Here is an 18,194-nt window from a genome sequence, read left to right on the forward strand (position 1 = left end):
CAAATTTTTTTCAGATATATGATTCGATGCCTTACTTTTGCTACTGTACTGTAGCATTGTATTGGGATGGTGATCTTTTATAAAAAATATCCACCACATTCTGGGTAAAAATTAAGTCCACATCTATTCCGGATATGACCACATATATATATTTCTTATATTCATATTCGCTGAAGGTCTTACATTAAATATTTTGTACAGTGGAACGGCTGCCGACGCCTTTCGGTCGGTCCTCTCTCTCTTTCTCTAAAACGTGTCATCTCGCTCGCTTCCAAGCGCGTGCCCAAACTGACGGGATCTAGGATCCGGTTTCCGTCTTGCTGGCGCCATTCCCAAACGAAGTCAGTTAGTATATACACGGACCGATGCAACTTATGTACATGGAACAGATTTCACAAAAACAAGCTAAAAGCATTCATAGATTAAGGGGTTCTTACACCCCAGAAATGCAAGCGTATTAAAAAGCCAAGAGTTTCACCCCGAGTTCTGATGGCTGTACGTCTGCATTTGCTAGGGATTGGTCTCGTTTGGATTACAGTGTTGCTTTCTGGGGCTAAATCTGGCCGGGATCTTGCTGAAGCTGCTGCTGCTGCTCCTCTTCCTCCTCTCCCTCCTCACCGTAGCAGCGCCGCTTAAAATCGCCAAAAAGACCTGGACGCGGCTGCAGACCTTGTTGAAGATGATCCACGCTCACCGTCTGCGTAGTGTTCCTGGAAGAGCGGCAACTTAGTTATAGACTTTAAATTAGTATCCCTTTATCCTTACCCGGTTTTGGTGAGCACTGTGCATCCGTGCTCTACCACCATGGTAAGTGAATAGAGCGCGGCCAGATTACTCATGCTATCGGTCTCATAGAGCTCTATATCCGGCAGACGGATCTGTGTCTGTTGCGAATCCTGCAGAAATCGGGCGATGCGCTCATTGACGCTCATCTTGATGCTGAATCCTGGACGCTCGCCATTGATGCGGCGACACCCTGCTCGTATCTCACGTACTTCCTGTCCCTGGACGTGTCCAGGCGGCGACGAGGAAAGAAACGGATTAGAAGTTTCGCCGGACATCTCACTCTCGATTTGGCGAGAAGCCGGCATGGTGCCATCTGCATTTGTTTCCATCTCTAAGCAGGCATTCTGAATCTCGATGGGCTCGGAGACGCCAGCTGGTTGGAAGCGGGAAAGATCCTGCAGTGATTCTGGAAGTTGGACTGGTGATTTCGAAGGCGGTTCCACACCCACCGCTCCCGATTCGGTGCCAGACATAAGAGTGTCATCTTCTCCAATTGTGTCATCCGAGCGAATTTGAGGCAGTAGTGACTTTTTTGTAAGCTTCCTTTTCGGATCGTATCTGGCTCCGGGTCCGAATTCGTTTCCCGGCCAGTCGGTGAGTTCATCGTCGCCCTCGCGATCGGTGTCGTGCCGTCGATGACTACCTACTTCCGCCTCGCTATCCGTGGACGAGCTTAGGGAACTAGAGCTTAAGAAGTCATAAAGTTCGCTACAATCCATTGACTGAGCTTGGAGCTGCAGCTGAGGCTGTGGAAACGTTTGGAAGCGGCGGCGTCGGTCCGTTTTGGATGAGCTACTGCTGCTGAGCCCCGACGCCTGCCCCTGCGCCTTTTTGCGCGGCAGCGGAGCAGCTGGTGGCGTACTCAATAACAAGGCATCAATATCGGTCACAGGCACAATGGTGTCCATGCTGATGGAGTTCAAGTTGGCGGTCGTAAAATCAGCACTTGGCAAAGGTAGCTTCTGGACCGCGTCCTTTTGATCGGGCAGCTCCTCCATCTCCAGGCTTACTCCTTCGGGTCCTTCAGAACGATGACATTTCAAGTCCTTGTCCTTTGTCTCAGTCTTTTGGGTGTGCTTAACCTGCTGTCCTTGGGCAGCCATTCGGTTGATCTTCGACAGCAGTCCCTTGTTCAGTGGCAGCAGGCGGTCGCTGAGTGGCTTGGATGTGGAGGAGTAGCTGCGGGGGCGCATCCTCTGCTGGTGGTGCTGTGGTTGCTGTACGTGCTGGTCATCTGCTTGTGAGTGCGGCAGGGCGTACAACTTAACCGAATCCTGCTCATGGTAGCGATCGCGGTTTGAGCGCTTGCGTTTGCCGCAGAAGAACAAATGCGAGCGATGTCCAGTGGCGTCAATTTTCAGCAATCGCTTGCGTATGGTTCCAGTAGCAGAACCGCTACTACTTAGCAGGCTGGGTTGCAGTGGCGATTCGGTGAAGGTGTGTGGTGTATCCTTGCTAAACTCGAACTCCATGGACATCCGCTTGATCTTGCGTTTCCTTCGCGAGTTAGGCTTGTAGAATCTGTGGGTGTGTCAACGATAAGATTGGGGACCACCAGGAGGAGCATTAACCATTTTACCTGGCAGGACTGAAGGTGGTCTCGTTAAGCGAGTCGGACTCCAGGGCACCCATACGTATAGGCAAGGTCAGTGGCAGACGCAGAGGAAGCATCGCCTCCGCCTTTTCGTCAGAGTCGCTGGCTGGCAACTTGAGGTTGCGTGTGTCCAGTCCGTCCACGTTGGCACTTGGGTGGTGGTGATGGTGGTGGTGGCCATGATGCCCGTGATGGTGCCCCTGGTTTAGCGCGTCCGTGGGACTGCTCGAGGAGTCCTCAGTGGGCTGAGGGGCGCAGGCTAAGCAGAGGGGGGTTACCGCGAGCAGGAGTCGGCGTGCGATGGCTACTTACGCAGATTGCCCGTGGAACGTGTCCTGCGGCGGGAGCCCCACCTACCGACGCCGCCACTAGCCCTGTCCATCAGCGTCAGGTCCAGAGCCAACGTCAGATCGTGCGAGAATTGATCCATGGCCGCCCGCTATCCGCTGTCCTCCTGTCCGCTCGCATTGACTCAGGCTCGGCGCATTTATTTGCGTTCTGCACGTGCACAAACAAGAAACAAAAATGCACCAGAAATCACTTCGGTATGCGATTTGCGATAGTATCTTCGAAAACCATCGGTTGTTCAAACAGTTCGAACGATAGGTAACTTCGAAAGTTATCGCAACAGTAGATATGCCGATATGTTGTTTCGCAAATAATCGCTAAAGCTTTACGATATTATGCACAAAAAAAAAATAATCGCAGAATTAATATCAGTTAAACATGTAATAAAATAGTTCGATGACTACATTCTACACTCCAGTGTGTACTATAAGTGATTTGCAATGGTTTAAAGTAACATTTGCCCGACTCGGCTAGCCAATTGCTGTCGATTACCCGGCGGTGCTCGATAACCAGTGTTAAAAATACTAAAAGGCCAGGACAAGGCGGAACATGTCAAAAGCCCGCCACGAATACATTAAGGGCATCCATTTTGCTCTCTGCCTCGAAGACGGGACGGGCCCCGCAGGACACAAGCGCCAGGCAGTCCACACAGTTCCATAGAAAGCAAAGTCTGTGCCAGACATGCATAAGGATCGGGGGCACCTGGTGTTCCAGCGCCCCTTGCAGTTTTTCTATCTCGTGGCAGAGGAGCCGGCGACGCTGGATGCGTCGCAGCTTTAGGTTTAGGATTCGACTGTAGAAGAACAGACTAGATAGCCGAACTAAACGACTGCGGTAATTACAATACCTTCGAAGTTGAGTGCAGGCGTTCTCCACGTCGTTGATCCTCATTCTGGTTACGATCAGTTCCTGACTGATGTCGAAGGCTCGGGAGCACAGCATTGCAGCTCGTGACTCGAAGAGGTCAGTTTTATCCAGCGCCTGAGGAGGAACTCCTATTACTATAAACTGTGTTCGAACAAATCTTTACAAACCAAATCCTTGAGCTGGCGGTTCCGCTCCTCCAGCAATTGGGTGCGCTTCTGGACATCCGCCAGCCGCTGGGATATCCTGGTCGGTGCAGTATTCTGATGATGGAACTCCACACCATGCAGGCCGGATACACCGAAATCATTCAGCGGAAGCTATTCGCCGACGAAATGGTAAGTTAGTACATCCCACATGACCATCTTCAAAAGCCATACCGTGTGCTGGGTCCTGCTCAGCTTTGTTGTAAACAATTGAAGGCCCGCGTTAAGCAGGGATCGTTGGGAATTTCGACTAGGTGAGGCCATTGTTCCTAAAGATACGTTCTTAATTTGGAATTTCGGTTTGAACGCGAACAATTGGTTAGACCTTGTAAAAATAAGCAATTGTGGAATGTACGTAAATGCTCATGGATAAAACAGTTTGTAAGTGAACAGATGAAGCGAGGAGCTAACGACCTTGTTTGAATTTCATCAATCGGAGAAAATGCAAAACTATGGTTTCAAATACGAAACGTTAAAATTCTTTATTTAGCAAAAGTAAACCAATATGACTCAAAAAAATACATTGTGTGGCAAGGGAATGGAACGCCTACATCTTTAATCTCTTGGGCCAAAAGTGGCAACCGCGGCGGGAACTCAAGGAAGTCCCCACAACTACAATTATAAATATACACACATAAATTTACACGTTTATAGAGTTTTGCATACGAGTACCCATATAATAAATACTCAACGATTGCATGAAAATATAACAACAAATCTCAGCGGTAATACACATTAAGTTGATTATTTAGCGAACTTGGGGCAACGGCTGGCCGAGCTTCTTTGTCCACTCTTCACGGGTGGCGGGGTCTTCGATCTGGCCACGACCGAGGCACTTGCCCTGCGAGATGAGCTCGGCAAACTGGGCCACAATCGGATCCCGGCCGCACGAAGCCACCGCTGTCACCGTATCCGCCTCGTTAATGAAGTAGGCCACAAACTTAAAGTCCTCCATGCTGCCGTCAATGATCACATCCTTGTAAGATCCATGGCCGGCATACCGGATTCCCTTGCCGAAAATGAGGGTGAAAAAGAAGGGCACGGCCTCCAGCTTCTTTACCCCGCCGCACATGTTGATAGCCGCGACTCGTCCGTGATATTGAGCCAGCTGATAATGCCCGATGTTCACGCGATCGTGGGCCAGCCCGTGGATGTGGGCGTTGGCTATATCACCGCCCACATACACATCGGGTACATTGGACTCCAGGAAATCAGTGACGTCCACGGATCCGTTACGATTTACCTTCACGCCCGACTTGGCCAGAAATTGGGTGTTGAGCTTGGAGCCAGTGCCCAAGATCAGCAGATCGCAAGGCAGACGCGTGTCATCTACCAGCACCACCTCTGATACCTTGCCGTCTTCGTTGCCAACGATCTCGGCGATGCCGCTCTCCATGCGCATGACCACCTTGTTGTCCTCGAACAGCTGCAGCACCCTCTGACCAATCTCCGCGCCGAATGCGGCCTTAAGTGGGACATTTTCACGACCCACAACCGTGACGCTTTGCACTTTGGAGACCAACCCAGCAGCTGCTTCCAAGGCGATAAAGCTGGATCCCAGGCAGACGACGCGGGACTCCTGGGTGATCGATGCCAATATCGCCTTTGTATCCGCCAACTCTCGGACAGTCCGGACGTTCTCCAAGTTAACACCGGGTATAGGGGGCCGGAAGGCGGAGCAGCCTGTGGCCAGGTAGATTTTATCGTACTTCACCACGTAGCCATTGCTGCAGTGCAGCTCCTTCTGAGCGGTATCCAACTTCTCGGCGGCGACTCCTTGCCACTGTTCAATATCGTACTCTTTGTAGAACTCCTCGTCGCGGAAGCGCAGCTGCTCGATCTCAAGGTTCATAGCCTTGGAGATCTTAACGCGATCATAGGGCAGATAGTCTTCGCGGCACACAAAGATAAGGCGCCCAGTAAAGCCCTCCTGTCGAATGGTTTCCACGGCCACAGCGCCAGAAGGACCACCGCCAACCACGATGAACACTCGCTGATCGTCGGGCTTGCGGCGGACCATGTTCTTGAGTCGCTTGTTGTTCGCCAGATCCGATCGCTTTGCACGGAGCATCACCTGTCCCTCGTTACCCACTTCCACGCGATAGCAGGGCAGGGAATCGAGACCAGGGAAGTCCTCAATGTCTCCGTTTTCCAGGTTAAAGCAAGCGCCGTGCCAAGGACAGCGGACACGACCCAAGCCCAAAGCTCCAGTCTTGAGCGGAGCTCCGTAATGGGTGCACTTGGCACCCACTGCTAGCAGACGATCGTTCTGCTTCACAAGCAGAACGCGGGTGTCCTCATCGAAGTCCACCTGCTTCATCTCGTTCTCCTTCAGATCCGTAACCTTGCAGTCCACAGGGACCGCACTGGTGTACTCCGAATCCGGCGTAGACTCTTCCGTCGACATGGTTGTACTGGGACTCTGGTTGCTGCACTTGGACTGGTATGAACCTACGGCACCACCTTGCGAAGCCATCATGTAAAGAGACAAGCAAAGAGAAACGGAGATAACAATACAGATAAGAAGAGTGTGTAGGTGAATGGACACATCAAAATTTTCCAGTTTTTCTCCAAGGGTCCAAGGGAAATTCTGGCACCGCTTGCTGCTCAGGTAGAAACAACAAAAAACGAATATCAGTCGAGAAAATGCTTCGCTCGCGTTCAGAAGTCATTGTGGGTTTGCTTATGATCCTGGGATCAAATATGGTCCGTTCGAATCTTGGGAATCCTCAGGACCTGCAGCTAAGTGCGCTGCGCACCCACAAACAGCTATTGCAGGCGGAGATCGCACGTCTTTTTTTAGAGCAACCACTTCGAGCGGAAACTCAACTTCTGCTGGACGATCTACAGCTAAGAGATCATCAAATAGGCGTTCAGATAGGAAAGCTCGAGGAAATATCGAAGGGCGAGACCACGCAGCGGCTGGCCATCAATCTAACGGCTGACTTTGAACACCTGCAGCATAAACTAGATGATTTAAAACGTCAACTTGAGCTGCTCGACGGACGCTTTGCCTCCCAAGGGAAGCAACTGGAAGGACACTCATCGGAAGGCGCAACGCCGGCTGGCCCCGGATTAGGTTCCTTTTTGTGGGGACCTTTGCTGACCATGCCGGAGTTTTCACAGGGCAGTGTGGCCAGTGGCCAGCAACATAACCACCACCAGCAGGATCATTCCCCGGATCCGCAGCAGGAATCCAGTCCCTCCATCATCAAAAGAGTGCTGGACATGCTTAGGCCATCCATAGGAGTAGCAGGTCTGCGAAGTCGTTGGACTGAATCCGCAAAATCACCTGCAACGGGCATGGCAACACCTAAGCCCGCTCATCCACTTAGTGCTGAGGAGCTCCTACCGCAGCTGCAGGAGCAGCGCAGGTTTCTGGACGATGCTATTACGCGACTGGAGCTCTTGGCCGTCAAGCAGGGCTCGAACAAAAACTAAAATATATGGAATATCTAAGGAAATTAAACACTTAAATATATCTATCCAGAAGTTACGCTATCTGATTAAACAGAGGATCAATATTTATTTACTTAAACTGCCAGAGATCATCATTCATAACCAGCTTCGTTGAGTCACTGTCATAAATTCAGAAAAATGATAGTATACCAAATAAGTCAAGTTTGATTTGTGATCATTTATAGTAGTTTCCGAAAACAATTGGCCTAAAATTAAATTGATAACAGTTTATTTCGAACAGTCACCTTGATGAAAAGTCTAAAGCAATAAATACTATCTATCTTTTAAACCATGATATGTAATTGTAAAATTGTGTGTGTCAGGGCACTTATTTTGAACAACACCGAGGATAGGGGATAGTTGCCATCGATGATTACCTGACCACAACAAAGCGGATCCTAGCGACAAGTCCGAATCGATTGACTCATCCGACCTACTGCAATGTCACGTCAACTCAGCATACCTAAGAACCTCAAGTTGCTACGTCATCAAGAAAAGCCAGGCGGTGAGGGAAACATCCATAAAGCGTAACCGTAACACCTGTAAACGTGTGTTCTAGTCGATTCCGTTCTGATATGGCGATAATGTCTACACGCCCCTATCTCAAGTGACTGGCTTTATGATGTATGGTAATATGGTATCGCTGATATGCCCATGATAGAGCTGCGATGATACGGCTTTTTGCGAACGGAGGCGTGCTGCTCGGAAATCAAACATTCCCTTCGAAGCACCAAACATGAAGAACAGCAAGTCATGAATTACCCAGCGAAACAGATGTAGGGACAACTTTTCCGTCGAGTCGGTAAACTTCGACCCCGCACTGTACATTTGCCAACCTCTTTCAGTTCTCTCATCTAATTAGCAATGATTCGCCATGTTAATAACACAGCTGCGTTTCCCACACACACTCGGACTCGTACACACGAGAGCAAACCAAACCGGTTGGCCTTGTCCAACTCAAGTGAGTCAAAAGCCAGGCCAAATAATAATAATAATAACAATTGCACGAGAACAAGTTTCACCGAAATATATAACTCACTAAACCGGGTATCACAGTAAAGGACGGGGTGGCCGCAGCTAAGAGAACGTTTTGTCTGATTTTAAGAGCTTGCCAACGCTTAATCGCCGGCAGTTGGCGAACGAATGAACTGGAGACCGCCGCTGGAGCAGCCAATTTAAGCGAACTGGGGCCTCTGTGGAGAGCCCAAGAGAACGAATGCATGACATGGCAATAGGCAATAGGCAGGAAAACGGCACAGTCGAAATTCCGATGGCGGTGACTAACAGCAGTTATACAGTGGCCATCGCCTAGCAGAAACACGCTAAGATACCCTGTAAGACTCAGAACAGGGAATTTCAGAGGGTCGCAACCATACACAGGAGCTCCTGTAACTCCTTTCAAGATGGTAAAGAAATATTGGATATCCACAGGGGAACTGTAGCTTTGGGGGAATTAGTAACCGGGATTAAGTATTCCCGCATCGATAGCTACTGTGGCATGACGCAGCAGCAGGGCAAGCAAGTTGTGCCCTCCCGCCTTCCCTATCTCTTTGCCAATCTCTTGGACTTGTGCCGCTGAGACAATCATCTAGGCACCTCCGCCCGCCCCGAAACACCCATCTAATGCGGGTCATTCCCACTCTCCTAATCATTTGGCCTCGTTCAGTTGATAAAAGGAACACGGCACTGTTGGCAATCGGTTCATCTGCGACATTACCACGCACTTTTCGAATCGTAGTCGGAAAACGAGGGGATTGGTTTAAGTACTATCGGAACTTTTACAAAAGAACTGGACTGGGGCAAGATGATCTTATTTTATTGGGAAGAAACCCTTTGCGGGATTAGAAGTGGCGCAGTCAAATTGGAAATGCGACCTTGCCTTGTTGTTTGTCAATTGACCTTTCGAAAACTATTCATCTGTAAGTCGTGCATTTACCTGTCGACTTCTCCTTTTTGGGCGTGCTGCCCGTGGTCTTGTACTCCTTGCAGTTGACGGAACCCATCGTGTTTAGCAGGCGGTTGGGGATGTGGCTGGCAAAGGACGGGGCGATAAGTATCCTCCACGGTTGCCTGGACTGGTGCTTGCGTATCCTCAGAAGGCCTTCGAAGGCTCGTTGCGTTTTGGCCAAGCTCAGAGCAGTTCGAGGGGACTGCCACCTGAAAGTTGAGTGTGCAGTTTAGGAGCTTTGTTTTCCACTTAATAACAATCAATCACTGTGCCAAAGCTCGTTATCAGTTAGTTAGTTCCCGTGTTAATCATTTCTATTTAATTATTCCTCCACAGGCTGAGTCATCAGCCGCAGATGGATGTGCCGAGCTCGCAAACGTGTCTGAGATGCTGTTTTTGCTGCACACACAACACACGTCATTGTTTATTTGCGAGTTGCTTTTAGTCGCCAATCATCACTCACCACTCTCTACAACAACACTAACCAAAAGAAAAACAAAATAACTGGAATATCGCGTGGAAGGGAGGAAGAGAGCCTGGGAGCGTGCAACAGGTCGGGGGACCGCGTCTGTGCCGAGATAAGCGAAGTGGAGTCGAGTGGACCAGGAACGCTGCGAGAGAGCCGGGAGAGCAAGAGCCAATCCAATGCGAGGCACGTCTGGCGCGCGTGAACTGCGGACCGCGTATGGCGCGCAACTTCGTCGCTGGATTCGACTGGAACTGGAAGCTTCGTGCCTCCCCAACACACACGCACTTCTGGGCTCTGTGTGTGTCCGTGGACACAGGAACGGTCAAGATACTAGAGTCAGCCCTACTGTGCAATCGCAACACTCTAAACATTGTTTAATACACCTCTCATGTTTACTTTAGTTTAAGTATGACTTGGATCACCTCAGAGATAATGCGATTAAAGATGAAACAAGCGCCAAGACCACCTAGCCGAAACAAGCAAATTTCTTGGCAGGACAACTAAGTCTGAGGTACCCAATGCAGAGCGCTGGAAACTATAAAGCTGACCACAGTTGTCAGCCTTTCCAACCATTCGTGTGTTCCACTAACGAAAACGTCGCGACCTTGCCATCACCGCACTTCACTTCGAAGCAATCTCCTCCACCCTGTGGCCAGCACCAAGAAGTCGTAGCGGGTAACACATAGCTTGCCTTCTTGGCGATTCGGACCAATGCTCTTGGCGACCAATATATGTACCTGTTGGCTGAGCTGAGCTGAGCCCATCGTGCCACAGTCAGTGCCGGCAGAATTGCATCACCGCCAGCGGAACTAGAACAAGAACAAGAAATACCACCGTTTTGATTGCGGTTGCCATGACTCTTCGAGTGGAATAACCAGCACGATAAGTAAGCCAAATTTTCCGTCACTGCCTTCATAAGTAATTGGGAAATGGCTGTTCCTTAGACCTGTTTATACGGATAGTACCGAACAAATTGTTGATATCTCGCTATCTCGAGGTAAACATTGTATCTTTGGACACTTTGTATTCTTGTCTTTGTTTAAGGGGTTCAGCGACACATTAAATATCATTCTATACGCATGGAAACCATGTCAGGTGTATTATAGTCCTAAGCCCATTCCGTCAATGTTTGCTTGACCAAATGTTGACAGTCAGTCCAGTTATGAGGATAGCCTTATTTTTACCAGACCCACGAATGGGGCTCTCAAAATACAGTTTAGCCTTAAAAATTCGAAGAGCACTTTGCAACGGAAAGTTGTTTTAATTAAATGTATGTTATTAATTTTTTTTTTCCTTTTTGCAGCCTCATTTGGACACGGACAGGCAGAACGACAAGTCAAGCATTCCAGTGGAGGAGGAGGACCAAGCTAGCGATTGCCCAATTGCCAAGTGATTCGTCTTCGATGCCTCGGGCCAGTTAAACCACTGCTAAGCTGGACTAGAACAAGATAATTGCCTTCGCGATAGCACGTTGCAGATAAGTTAATCGCCTGAAGGCGGCACGTACTAGCATGCGCCGGCGGCACTGCACACTTACACAGTCATCTCTAGTTAACTTTTAACTATTGCGCTGGTAATGTAAAGTTTGCTTGTTTACGTCTGGCCAGTGCTGCCGGACCAGTTCGAATGGTGAGCGCCTTGAGTGTTTCCACAGTGGCAGGTGTTTGTTTCCAAGCAAACGCGAGCGACGGGCACACTGCCCGGATCGCAGTGTGCCGTCTCAGTAGAGTAAAATGAAGCTGTTATTCTTAGCCCCTGTCATTGAGATACTTGATTGCTCCGATTGTGATGCCACACACTTGGCTGACAACCTGAAAGGAAAGCAGACTGAAAATCCCTGAGCATAAATAAATTGGGAAAATGGACGCCAAAAAAATTGTGGAGATCGACGGCTCCTATTTGGAGGGCGGCGGACAGGCGCTGCGAAACGCCCTCAGCCTCAGTTGCATTTTGGGCAAACCGGTGCGTGTGGTGAAGATCCGGGCCAACCGCCCGAATCCTGGGCTCTCGCGCCAGCACCTGCACGGGCTGAACCTACTGCGGGACATCACCAATGCGGACGTGGTGGGAAACTACTTGCTTTCCTCCACAGTGGAGTTCACGCCGGGCACCATTGTGGACAACACTTATCGCGTGGAAACGCACACGGCGGCCAGCATTACTCTGATCTATCAGATGGCTCTGCCAGTGCTTCTCTTTGCTGGACGCTCGTCGCGCCTGATCGTGTGCGGAGGCACGAACGTTGACTTTGCTCCCCCGGTGGAGTACATGCAGGACGTGCTGCTGCCCAACCTAAAACACTTCGGGGCTAGCTTCGACCTGAAGGTGCAGCGGTACGGCTTCTATCCACGCGGCCAAGGCAGATGCCAGTTGGACGTGGAACCCGTGGCCAAGCTGAATCCCGGAAAAATAGTGGCTTTCGGCAGCATCAAATCGGTCAGCGGAGTGGCCTACTGCGCCGGCCGCTTGCCAGTAAATATTGCGATTGACATGCAACAGTCGGCGCAACGCGAGATACATCGTATGTGGCCGTCCCAGGAGTGCAACATCGAACCGATTAAGCATTCGCGCCAGAAGGCATACTACGATGGAGCCGGGATCTTGATGACAGTCAACACGACCGCCGACGTTGTCCTAGGTGCTTCCGCATTGGGCAAAAAGAGGATCGATGGACACCTTCTCGGCTTAGAGGTGTCGTGCCAACTGGGCGGGTATATCCGCGAGAAAGTCTGCGTTGACAATTACATGCAGGACCAGCTCATCATCTACATGTCCCTGGCCGTCGGCCGCTCAACTATCCGCACAGGCAAGCTGACCAATCACACGCGCACCGCCATCAACGTAGCCGAGCAAATGACAGGCGTCAAGTTCGACGTGGCGATGGAGCCCGACGGCCAGGTGCTAGTCAGCTGCCAGGGCTTGGGACATCTGAACAAGTTGATTTAACAATCGATAGATCTCTTTACTCTAAGGCAACCTTAAATTAATGTCTACATATATAGAGAATATACGTGTCCTAAAGGCGCCGGAAAATGGCCAGAAAATGGTCGCCTTTGTTTCGAACCACCTTAGCGCCTTCCTCGCTGCTTTGGTACAGCTTCGGGGTGATGGGATCAGCATTCTGTGGGTTTTAACGTAATGATTAATGTGTGACTTGGCTTCGTGATCGTGGTTTTAAACTACGTACTGCCTCCTCTTCGGTAAGACGCTCGTAAAGCGGATGTTCCTCCATATGTGTCACTATCCACTTGTGCAGGTCCTCTACGTCCGTCATGGTGTACACCAGACCCTGGGTAAGCAGACTAAGTTGTATCCGCATTTCTAGCACTTAGAGGGAATTGTGGGACTTACCCCCTTCCTGAGGACATAGGCATATTCGGAGAGCAGAGCCTGGTTGATGATACGCCACTTGTGCTTGGCGCGCTTGAAATGCGGGTCCGGGTAGAGGAAGAACATCTTCTCCAGCTGGCCCTTGCTGAAGTAGTTGGGCAGATACTTCATGGCGTTGGTGCGTAGGCAGGCGATGTTCTGATATGCACCCGTATCCGCACATCGTCGACGCAGTGCCGCAACCCGGTCCACCACGTAGTCGGACACCTTGACGCGGATTTCCATGCCGATGGACAGCTTTTCGGGAAACATCTCGCCCAGGGTGACAAGAAAGCCGCCGTAGCCGCAGCCTACGTCCGCAAAACTTACCTGCTGGCCCTGCTGTATGCTCGGGTACATGGAGCGCCAGTCAACATCTTCCGGGCGAGCAGGACTATGGGACGGAGCCTTTAGTGTGTGGATTCCATTTCGAGGTCTACTCACTAGTCGAAGCTGTGGTCCGCAATGGGATTCGAGTGCGCACGCTGGCGGTAGTAGCGCTTTTGCGGCAACCCCGTCACCGCCGACGTGGGGTTCAGCACATCCGGCTCCTGGTTCTGGCTCTGATCCTGAGCCTGTCCACCGGTGGCCACCATTACTGGAAATTAGCAGAGGCGAGTGATATCAGGCACCAACGAGGAGAAGCAGCAGCACGTTGCGAACGCTTTTGAAAACAGCATTAATATACCAAAATATACCAAGGCATACGTTTCTGTTGTGTTAGGGGCATTCAAACGGTATTTTCGTTTAAAATCGGATTGAAAAAAAAAACCTTAAAAACACTTATATTTTGATAAGTAAATATTCATATCTTGGCTAAAAAACGTCACACAATTAGGAAAAGTAATATTTCCCATTCAATATTTGGACCATTATTGTTGCCAAAAACTTTTGGCGCTGCGATATTAATAAAATGCAACTTTTTCCCGGATTTTGACATCAGGGGATCAAAAATCATAGCAGGTGTCAGCTGGTTTCCGCCAGAACATGAAAATAGCTGATTTGTTTTCAAAACGGCGCTTCCAGTAATTGTTCGACCAATGGAAAATAGCTATGTGGAAGGCAACCGTAAATTAACTTAAAGAAAGAATGTGACAAAATCCATGAAACCATATGGTCCTTGGTCACATCCTGAAAATTATGTTCGACTGGTGTCTGAACAAAGAGAAAGTCGCAATTTTTTGCCAAGTTTTGAAAGTTTCAAGTTTCAGCCTGTATTGTTTTTGGTTTCCGACACCAGGCAAACATAAATTATAGCAGTTGTCAGCACAGATTAAAACCAAAACATATGATATATTTCATGATGTCTGCGGTCGGTCCATGCTTTTCCAGTGGTTATTCAACTAATAGAAAATCATCAAGAGGGGAAGTTAACCGTTAGGTTGCAACTAAGTGCAAACGTAATACAGTCAAGCACGAAATAACTGTAAATTTCACAGTACTTCATTCCATTGAACATGTTAAGGGATGTCACGTACCCATCTCTAAATAAAGCATTGAGAAGTAATCAGCTGATCAATGTACACCCTATTCTTGTTTCTGTTCGCCTAGGCTCGTAGATTCAAAGGTCACCCCAAAGAAGGTAAAATCAAATTAAGGCGCGCTTGATCCGGGGCAAGGAATCGCCCAATGGTATAAAAATACTAAACTTCTGCTAAGCGGCAGCTATAATTCAGCCGATTGAGCAGCACTGCCACAGACCCAAACATTTCGCTCCCTTGTTCGTTTTATTGCAGCGCAATTAAATAAGATACGTTTGTTGTGGCCAGTGCTGCAACCCACCACCACCCGGATCCACCATTCCCTGGCGCGATGTCACAGGTTTACTTGCTGCCGGTGGCCACGTTCCTGATCTTCCAGGTCACTTTCCTCGGCACGTAAGTACGCAGGGGGTGCTTCCCCGATTACCGGGCTTTCTGACCCGACCGACGTTTCATTGGTCTCCAGGTACATCTTCGCCGTGCTGGAGGGGCATGTGGTACCCACGGTTCCCTACATCAGCGATGCAGCCACCTACTCGCCGGAAAGCTGTGTGTTCGGGCAGCTTATTAACATAGGCAGCGTTCTGCGTGAGTCCCTCTTCCGGCATCCCGTCTCGTCTCCAGAGACGATGAGTCATCTGTTGATTAGGCGCTCTTGCAGCGGTGTGATTATACTTTCTCGTGCTTTGCAGTTGGAATCACCATCTACGTGCGCTACCGTCAGGTGCTGCAGCTGTATGAACACCACCCGGACTTGGACGGGTCGGTGCTGCGCCAGAACCGACTGGCCCTGTGGTTCGGACTGGTGTCCTGCCTGGGCATCAGCATCGTGGGCAACTTTCAGGAGACGAACGTGCGGATTGTCCACTTTATTGGAGCCTTCTGCTGCTTCGGCTGCGGCACCTTGTACTTTTGGATGCAGGCGCTCATCTCGTATCTGATCTTCCCCATGTCGGGTACCCGCATTAACGCTCACTTGCGGCTGGGCATGTCCGTTGTCTGCACGATCCTGTTTATCCTGCTGGCGGTCACCGGCGTGATGTCGCACATCCTCTTCAAAGGACAGAATCCGCGGAAGTGGTGGGTCTGCACACTGGCTTTTCCATAAGGGAGATACTTACGTTTAGGTCACTTTAGGTATCCCTCGGACGGCGGCTGGTACCTCCACGTGGTCAGCTCTATTTCAGAGTGGATCATCGCCACCATCTTCAGCTTCTATATCCTCTCCTTCACGAATGAGTTTCGCGACGTGTCGCTGTCGCATCCCCAGATTGCCCTGATGTCCTATTCGACCACCATCTAGAGCTTACCTTCATAGATTAGGGGTAAAGATCAGCGTTGGAGTAGACAGCGGTTCCTTCACCTTCAACATTTTAAGTACAATCTAAGGTAGCAAGAGCACGGGTCTTGAGGACGATGTGCTGAGCGGTTGATGTGCATTCGCACTGCGGCCTCTCGCATGCCTTTCCTCTCTTTCCGGTGCTCTTTCTCTGTCGGATTGCTGTGATATGTGCAAAGTGTTTCCCAAAGACTGGGATCGGGTAGTTCGAAGTGACAGTATGCTTTTTGATTGAAGAGTTACATTTATTGTTTACCCGCGTTCGTTTTTTCAATACACATTAGAGTTATTAAATCGGTAGAAATAATTTGTAAAATAAAAAGCAATTAAATATAAGGGAGTGTTTGTCTCGCTTGTCTGTCAATTACTAGCGCTTGCGATCCCTGGAGCGATCGCTATCCCGATGCTTGTGGCCGCCTCGGCTGCCGTGGTTCCCGCTGCCTCCTCCACCGCCACCACCTCCTCCTCCGCTTCTTCCGTCTCCACCACCGCCGCTGTTCCGATGCGACGAGGAGGAGGAGTAGCGACTGTGCTTGCCAGAATTGGAGACGGAGTTGCGATACTTGTCGCCTTCACCTAGGTTATTGCTGCTGCCTGCGTTCCCAGACCGATCTTTCTTGGAATAGTATTCCGAGCGTTCTCGCGAGGATTTCCTGAAAGGGTTAAGTGCTAATAAGTCTACCCAGTTCCTAAAGCGTTAGAGTACATACGACTTCCTGTGCTTGCTGTGCGGCGAATTGGAGCGCGTGGGCGACCTCGAGTAGTGACGTGACTTTTTCTTATGCTTCGGCGGCGACCGGGAGCGCGAGCGGGAAGATCGACTGCGGTGGGACTTCTTGGGGCGCTCGCGACTCGGCGACCTGGACCTGGGTGATCGGGATCGAGGTGTCCGCGAATGGGTGCGCGTCCTGGATCGCGAACGTGACCTCGAATCCTTCTCCGGCGACTTTTCCGATGGCAAGGGCAGTGGGATAGCACGCTGGATGAAGCCACCCCACGCATTGTGCGAGCCATTGTTCCGATCCACGGTGATTACAGCAGGCGGTGTGTTTGCCTCCTTCGTTTTGTTGCGCGCATCAATGTACCGCTTTTTCAGCTCGTCCACGGCGGCCTCCAGTTTCTCCACCACCGGCTTGGAACGCATGTACAGCTCCATCACACGGTAGCAGATATCCGTAATGTCCGCCATGGGCACCCGGAATATGCCGAACCACGGCGGGCTGTTGGGCAGAGGTATGTTAAGCTTGCGGGCACTCAAGTAGATGCAGGCGCATGCAATCGCCTCTGGTGTGTAGCGCATAAAGACGTCCGTCCTCAGCGAGTCATTCATGAAGTTCCAGGAGAGCTGCATCAGCTTCTCGTGCTTCTCGTACTGAAGCACCTGCAGATACATCACGATCAGCTTGTGCGGATGCTTCACGTGTACGCAGAAGCCCAGTTCCTTGAGGACGCGTCGCTCGGCTTTGATCACCTGCATCTTGAGGTTCGTGTAGTAAGGATCCAGCACCATGGGCGAGATTTCCCTGTGGAACAATATAATAATAAGTGATTATTGGGCGTTAGATGCTTGAATTGTCAGGGGAAGCACTTACTTTTGCGCCCGCACTTGCTTGATGTGATGGAACACATTGATCACGTCTCGAATGCGGCGCGGCGCCTCTTCGATCTTGGAGGCCAGGCACACGCAGCTCATGGCCACAGTCTCCATGTTGTGCCGCACAAAGCTCTTCGAGTAGAAGAAGCGCTGGAACAGCACCTGGCCGGTGGCCATGGCAACCTGCGGCAAGCGCAGCAAAATGCCCGCTGTCTGAATAAGCTCGCAGCCTAGTATGCGCAGGTCCTTCTCCGTCTCGTGGTCCAGTCCATCCTGGCTGGATGGCGTCACATCGATCTTGCCCTCCGGAATGAGGCTGTTCTCCAGCGTCAGCACGATCCGATTAAAGAGCCGCGGATAGATGGGCTTGTTGGCGTCCGCCTGAGCCGCTGCCACGCCCCCTGCATCGCCGCCAGCTGCATCCGCTCCCGGGGCTGCTACACTGCTGCTGTTGTTCGAAATGTTGACGCTATTCGAATGGAACGAAGTCACCGTGGTCAAGACATTGGTGATCGTCTCCACCGTCAGCGCTGTCATCGTCGTGTGGACCACAGCTGAGCCGGCCCCACGGGTGGTCATTCGTGAGCGGTTAAGCCAGAAAAGCGTATATTTTAGTATTGTATTTTTTAATTTGCTCTTTTTGTAAATTTACACGATAACAGACGTGCTTTTATACGAAATCGTAATCGTCGGCCCTGCCACCAAGTTGATTTCGATAATTTCCTAAATTATACCAC

At 50.4% G+C, this 18,194-nt stretch overlaps 8 protein-coding genes across 10 annotated transcripts; 3 read left to right on the forward strand and 5 right to left on the reverse strand.

Moving 5' to 3' along the window:
* Nucleotides 1-124: 124 nt before the first annotated feature.
* Nucleotides 125-2,810, reverse strand: LOC6616077. The gene is made up of 4 exons (XM_032725358.1): nucleotides 2,693-2,810; nucleotides 2,366-2,639; nucleotides 766-2,307; nucleotides 125-710 (listed from the first exon to the last, which is right to left on the reverse strand). Exons 1-4 carry the CDS (start codon nucleotides 2,808-2,810, stop codon nucleotides 554-556), a joined length of 2,091 nt encoding a protein of 696 aa, XP_032581249.1. The 3' UTR covers nucleotides 125-553.
* Nucleotides 2,811-3,090: 280 nt separating this feature from the next.
* On the reverse strand, nucleotides 3,091-4,217 carry LOC6616078. Its single transcript, XM_032725366.1, has 4 exons — nucleotides 3,973-4,217; nucleotides 3,763-3,912; nucleotides 3,576-3,709; nucleotides 3,091-3,521 (listed from the first exon to the last, which is right to left on the reverse strand). The coding sequence occupies exons 1-4, from the start codon at nucleotides 4,060-4,062 to the stop codon at nucleotides 3,281-3,283; spliced, it is 615 nt and encodes a 204-aa protein (XP_032581257.1). The 5' UTR covers nucleotides 4,063-4,217; the 3' UTR covers nucleotides 3,091-3,280.
* A 100-nt stretch (nucleotides 4,218-4,317) lies between these two features.
* On the reverse strand, nucleotides 4,318-9,777 carry LOC116802128 (apoptosis-inducing factor 3). 3 transcript variants are annotated; one of them, XM_032725362.1, is made up of 3 exons: nucleotides 9,691-9,777; nucleotides 9,194-9,414; nucleotides 4,318-6,261 (listed from the first exon to the last, which is right to left on the reverse strand). In XM_032725362.1, exons 2-3 carry the CDS (start codon nucleotides 9,258-9,260, stop codon nucleotides 4,547-4,549), a joined length of 1,782 nt encoding a protein of 593 aa, XP_032581253.1. In that variant the 5' UTR covers nucleotides 9,261-9,414; nucleotides 9,691-9,777; the 3' UTR covers nucleotides 4,318-4,546. The 3 variants fall into 3 exon arrangements, with proteins under 3 accessions (XP_032581253.1, XP_032581252.1, XP_032581254.1); XM_032725361.1 differs by having other exon boundaries at nucleotides 9,669-9,760; XM_032725363.1 differs by lacking the exons at nucleotides 9,194-9,414; nucleotides 9,691-9,777 and adding an exon at nucleotides 8,297-8,407.
* On the forward strand, nucleotides 6,445-7,527 carry LOC6616079. Its single transcript, XM_002040409.2, has one exon. It carries the CDS (start codon nucleotides 6,445-6,447, stop codon nucleotides 7,237-7,239), a length of 795 nt encoding a protein of 264 aa, XP_002040445.1. The 3' UTR covers nucleotides 7,240-7,527.
* Nucleotides 9,778-9,990: 213 nt separating the features above from the next.
* Nucleotides 9,991-12,707, forward strand: LOC6616080 (RNA 3'-terminal phosphate cyclase). The gene is made up of 2 exons (XM_002040410.2): nucleotides 9,991-10,560; nucleotides 10,978-12,707. Exon 2 carries the CDS (start codon nucleotides 11,535-11,537, stop codon nucleotides 12,618-12,620), a length of 1,086 nt encoding a protein of 361 aa, XP_002040446.1. The 5' UTR covers nucleotides 9,991-10,560; nucleotides 10,978-11,534; the 3' UTR covers nucleotides 12,621-12,707.
* Nucleotides 12,616-13,718, reverse strand: LOC6616081 (tRNA (guanine-N(7)-)-methyltransferase). Its single transcript, XM_002040411.2, has 4 exons — nucleotides 13,488-13,718; nucleotides 13,026-13,437; nucleotides 12,862-12,963; nucleotides 12,616-12,795 (listed from the first exon to the last, which is right to left on the reverse strand). The coding sequence occupies exons 1-4, from the start codon at nucleotides 13,637-13,639 to the stop codon at nucleotides 12,691-12,693; spliced, it is 771 nt and encodes a 256-aa protein (XP_002040447.1). The 5' UTR covers nucleotides 13,640-13,718; the 3' UTR covers nucleotides 12,616-12,690.
* A 1,007-nt stretch (nucleotides 13,719-14,725) lies between these two features.
* LOC6616082 (DNA damage-regulated autophagy modulator protein 1) lies at nucleotides 14,726-16,199 on the forward strand. Its single transcript, XM_032725331.1, has 4 exons — nucleotides 14,726-14,920; nucleotides 14,991-15,112; nucleotides 15,217-15,604; nucleotides 15,662-16,199. Exons 1-4 carry the CDS (start codon nucleotides 14,856-14,858, stop codon nucleotides 15,825-15,827), a joined length of 741 nt encoding a protein of 246 aa, XP_032581222.1. The 5' UTR covers nucleotides 14,726-14,855; the 3' UTR covers nucleotides 15,828-16,199.
* Nucleotides 16,088-18,139, reverse strand: LOC6616083 (cyclin-L1). The gene is made up of 3 exons (XM_002040413.2): nucleotides 17,456-18,139; nucleotides 16,574-17,386; nucleotides 16,088-16,516 (listed from the first exon to the last, which is right to left on the reverse strand). The coding sequence occupies exons 1-3, from the start codon at nucleotides 18,034-18,036 to the stop codon at nucleotides 16,231-16,233; spliced, it is 1,680 nt and encodes a 559-aa protein (XP_002040449.1). The 5' UTR covers nucleotides 18,037-18,139; the 3' UTR covers nucleotides 16,088-16,230.
* Nucleotides 18,140-18,194: the final 55 nt, after the last annotated feature.

Source organism: Drosophila sechellia, chromosome X (assembly GCF_004382195.2).
Source record: "Drosophila sechellia strain sech25 chromosome X, ASM438219v1, whole genome shotgun sequence".
NCBI lineage: Eukaryota > Metazoa > Arthropoda > Insecta > Diptera > Drosophilidae > Drosophila > Drosophila sechellia.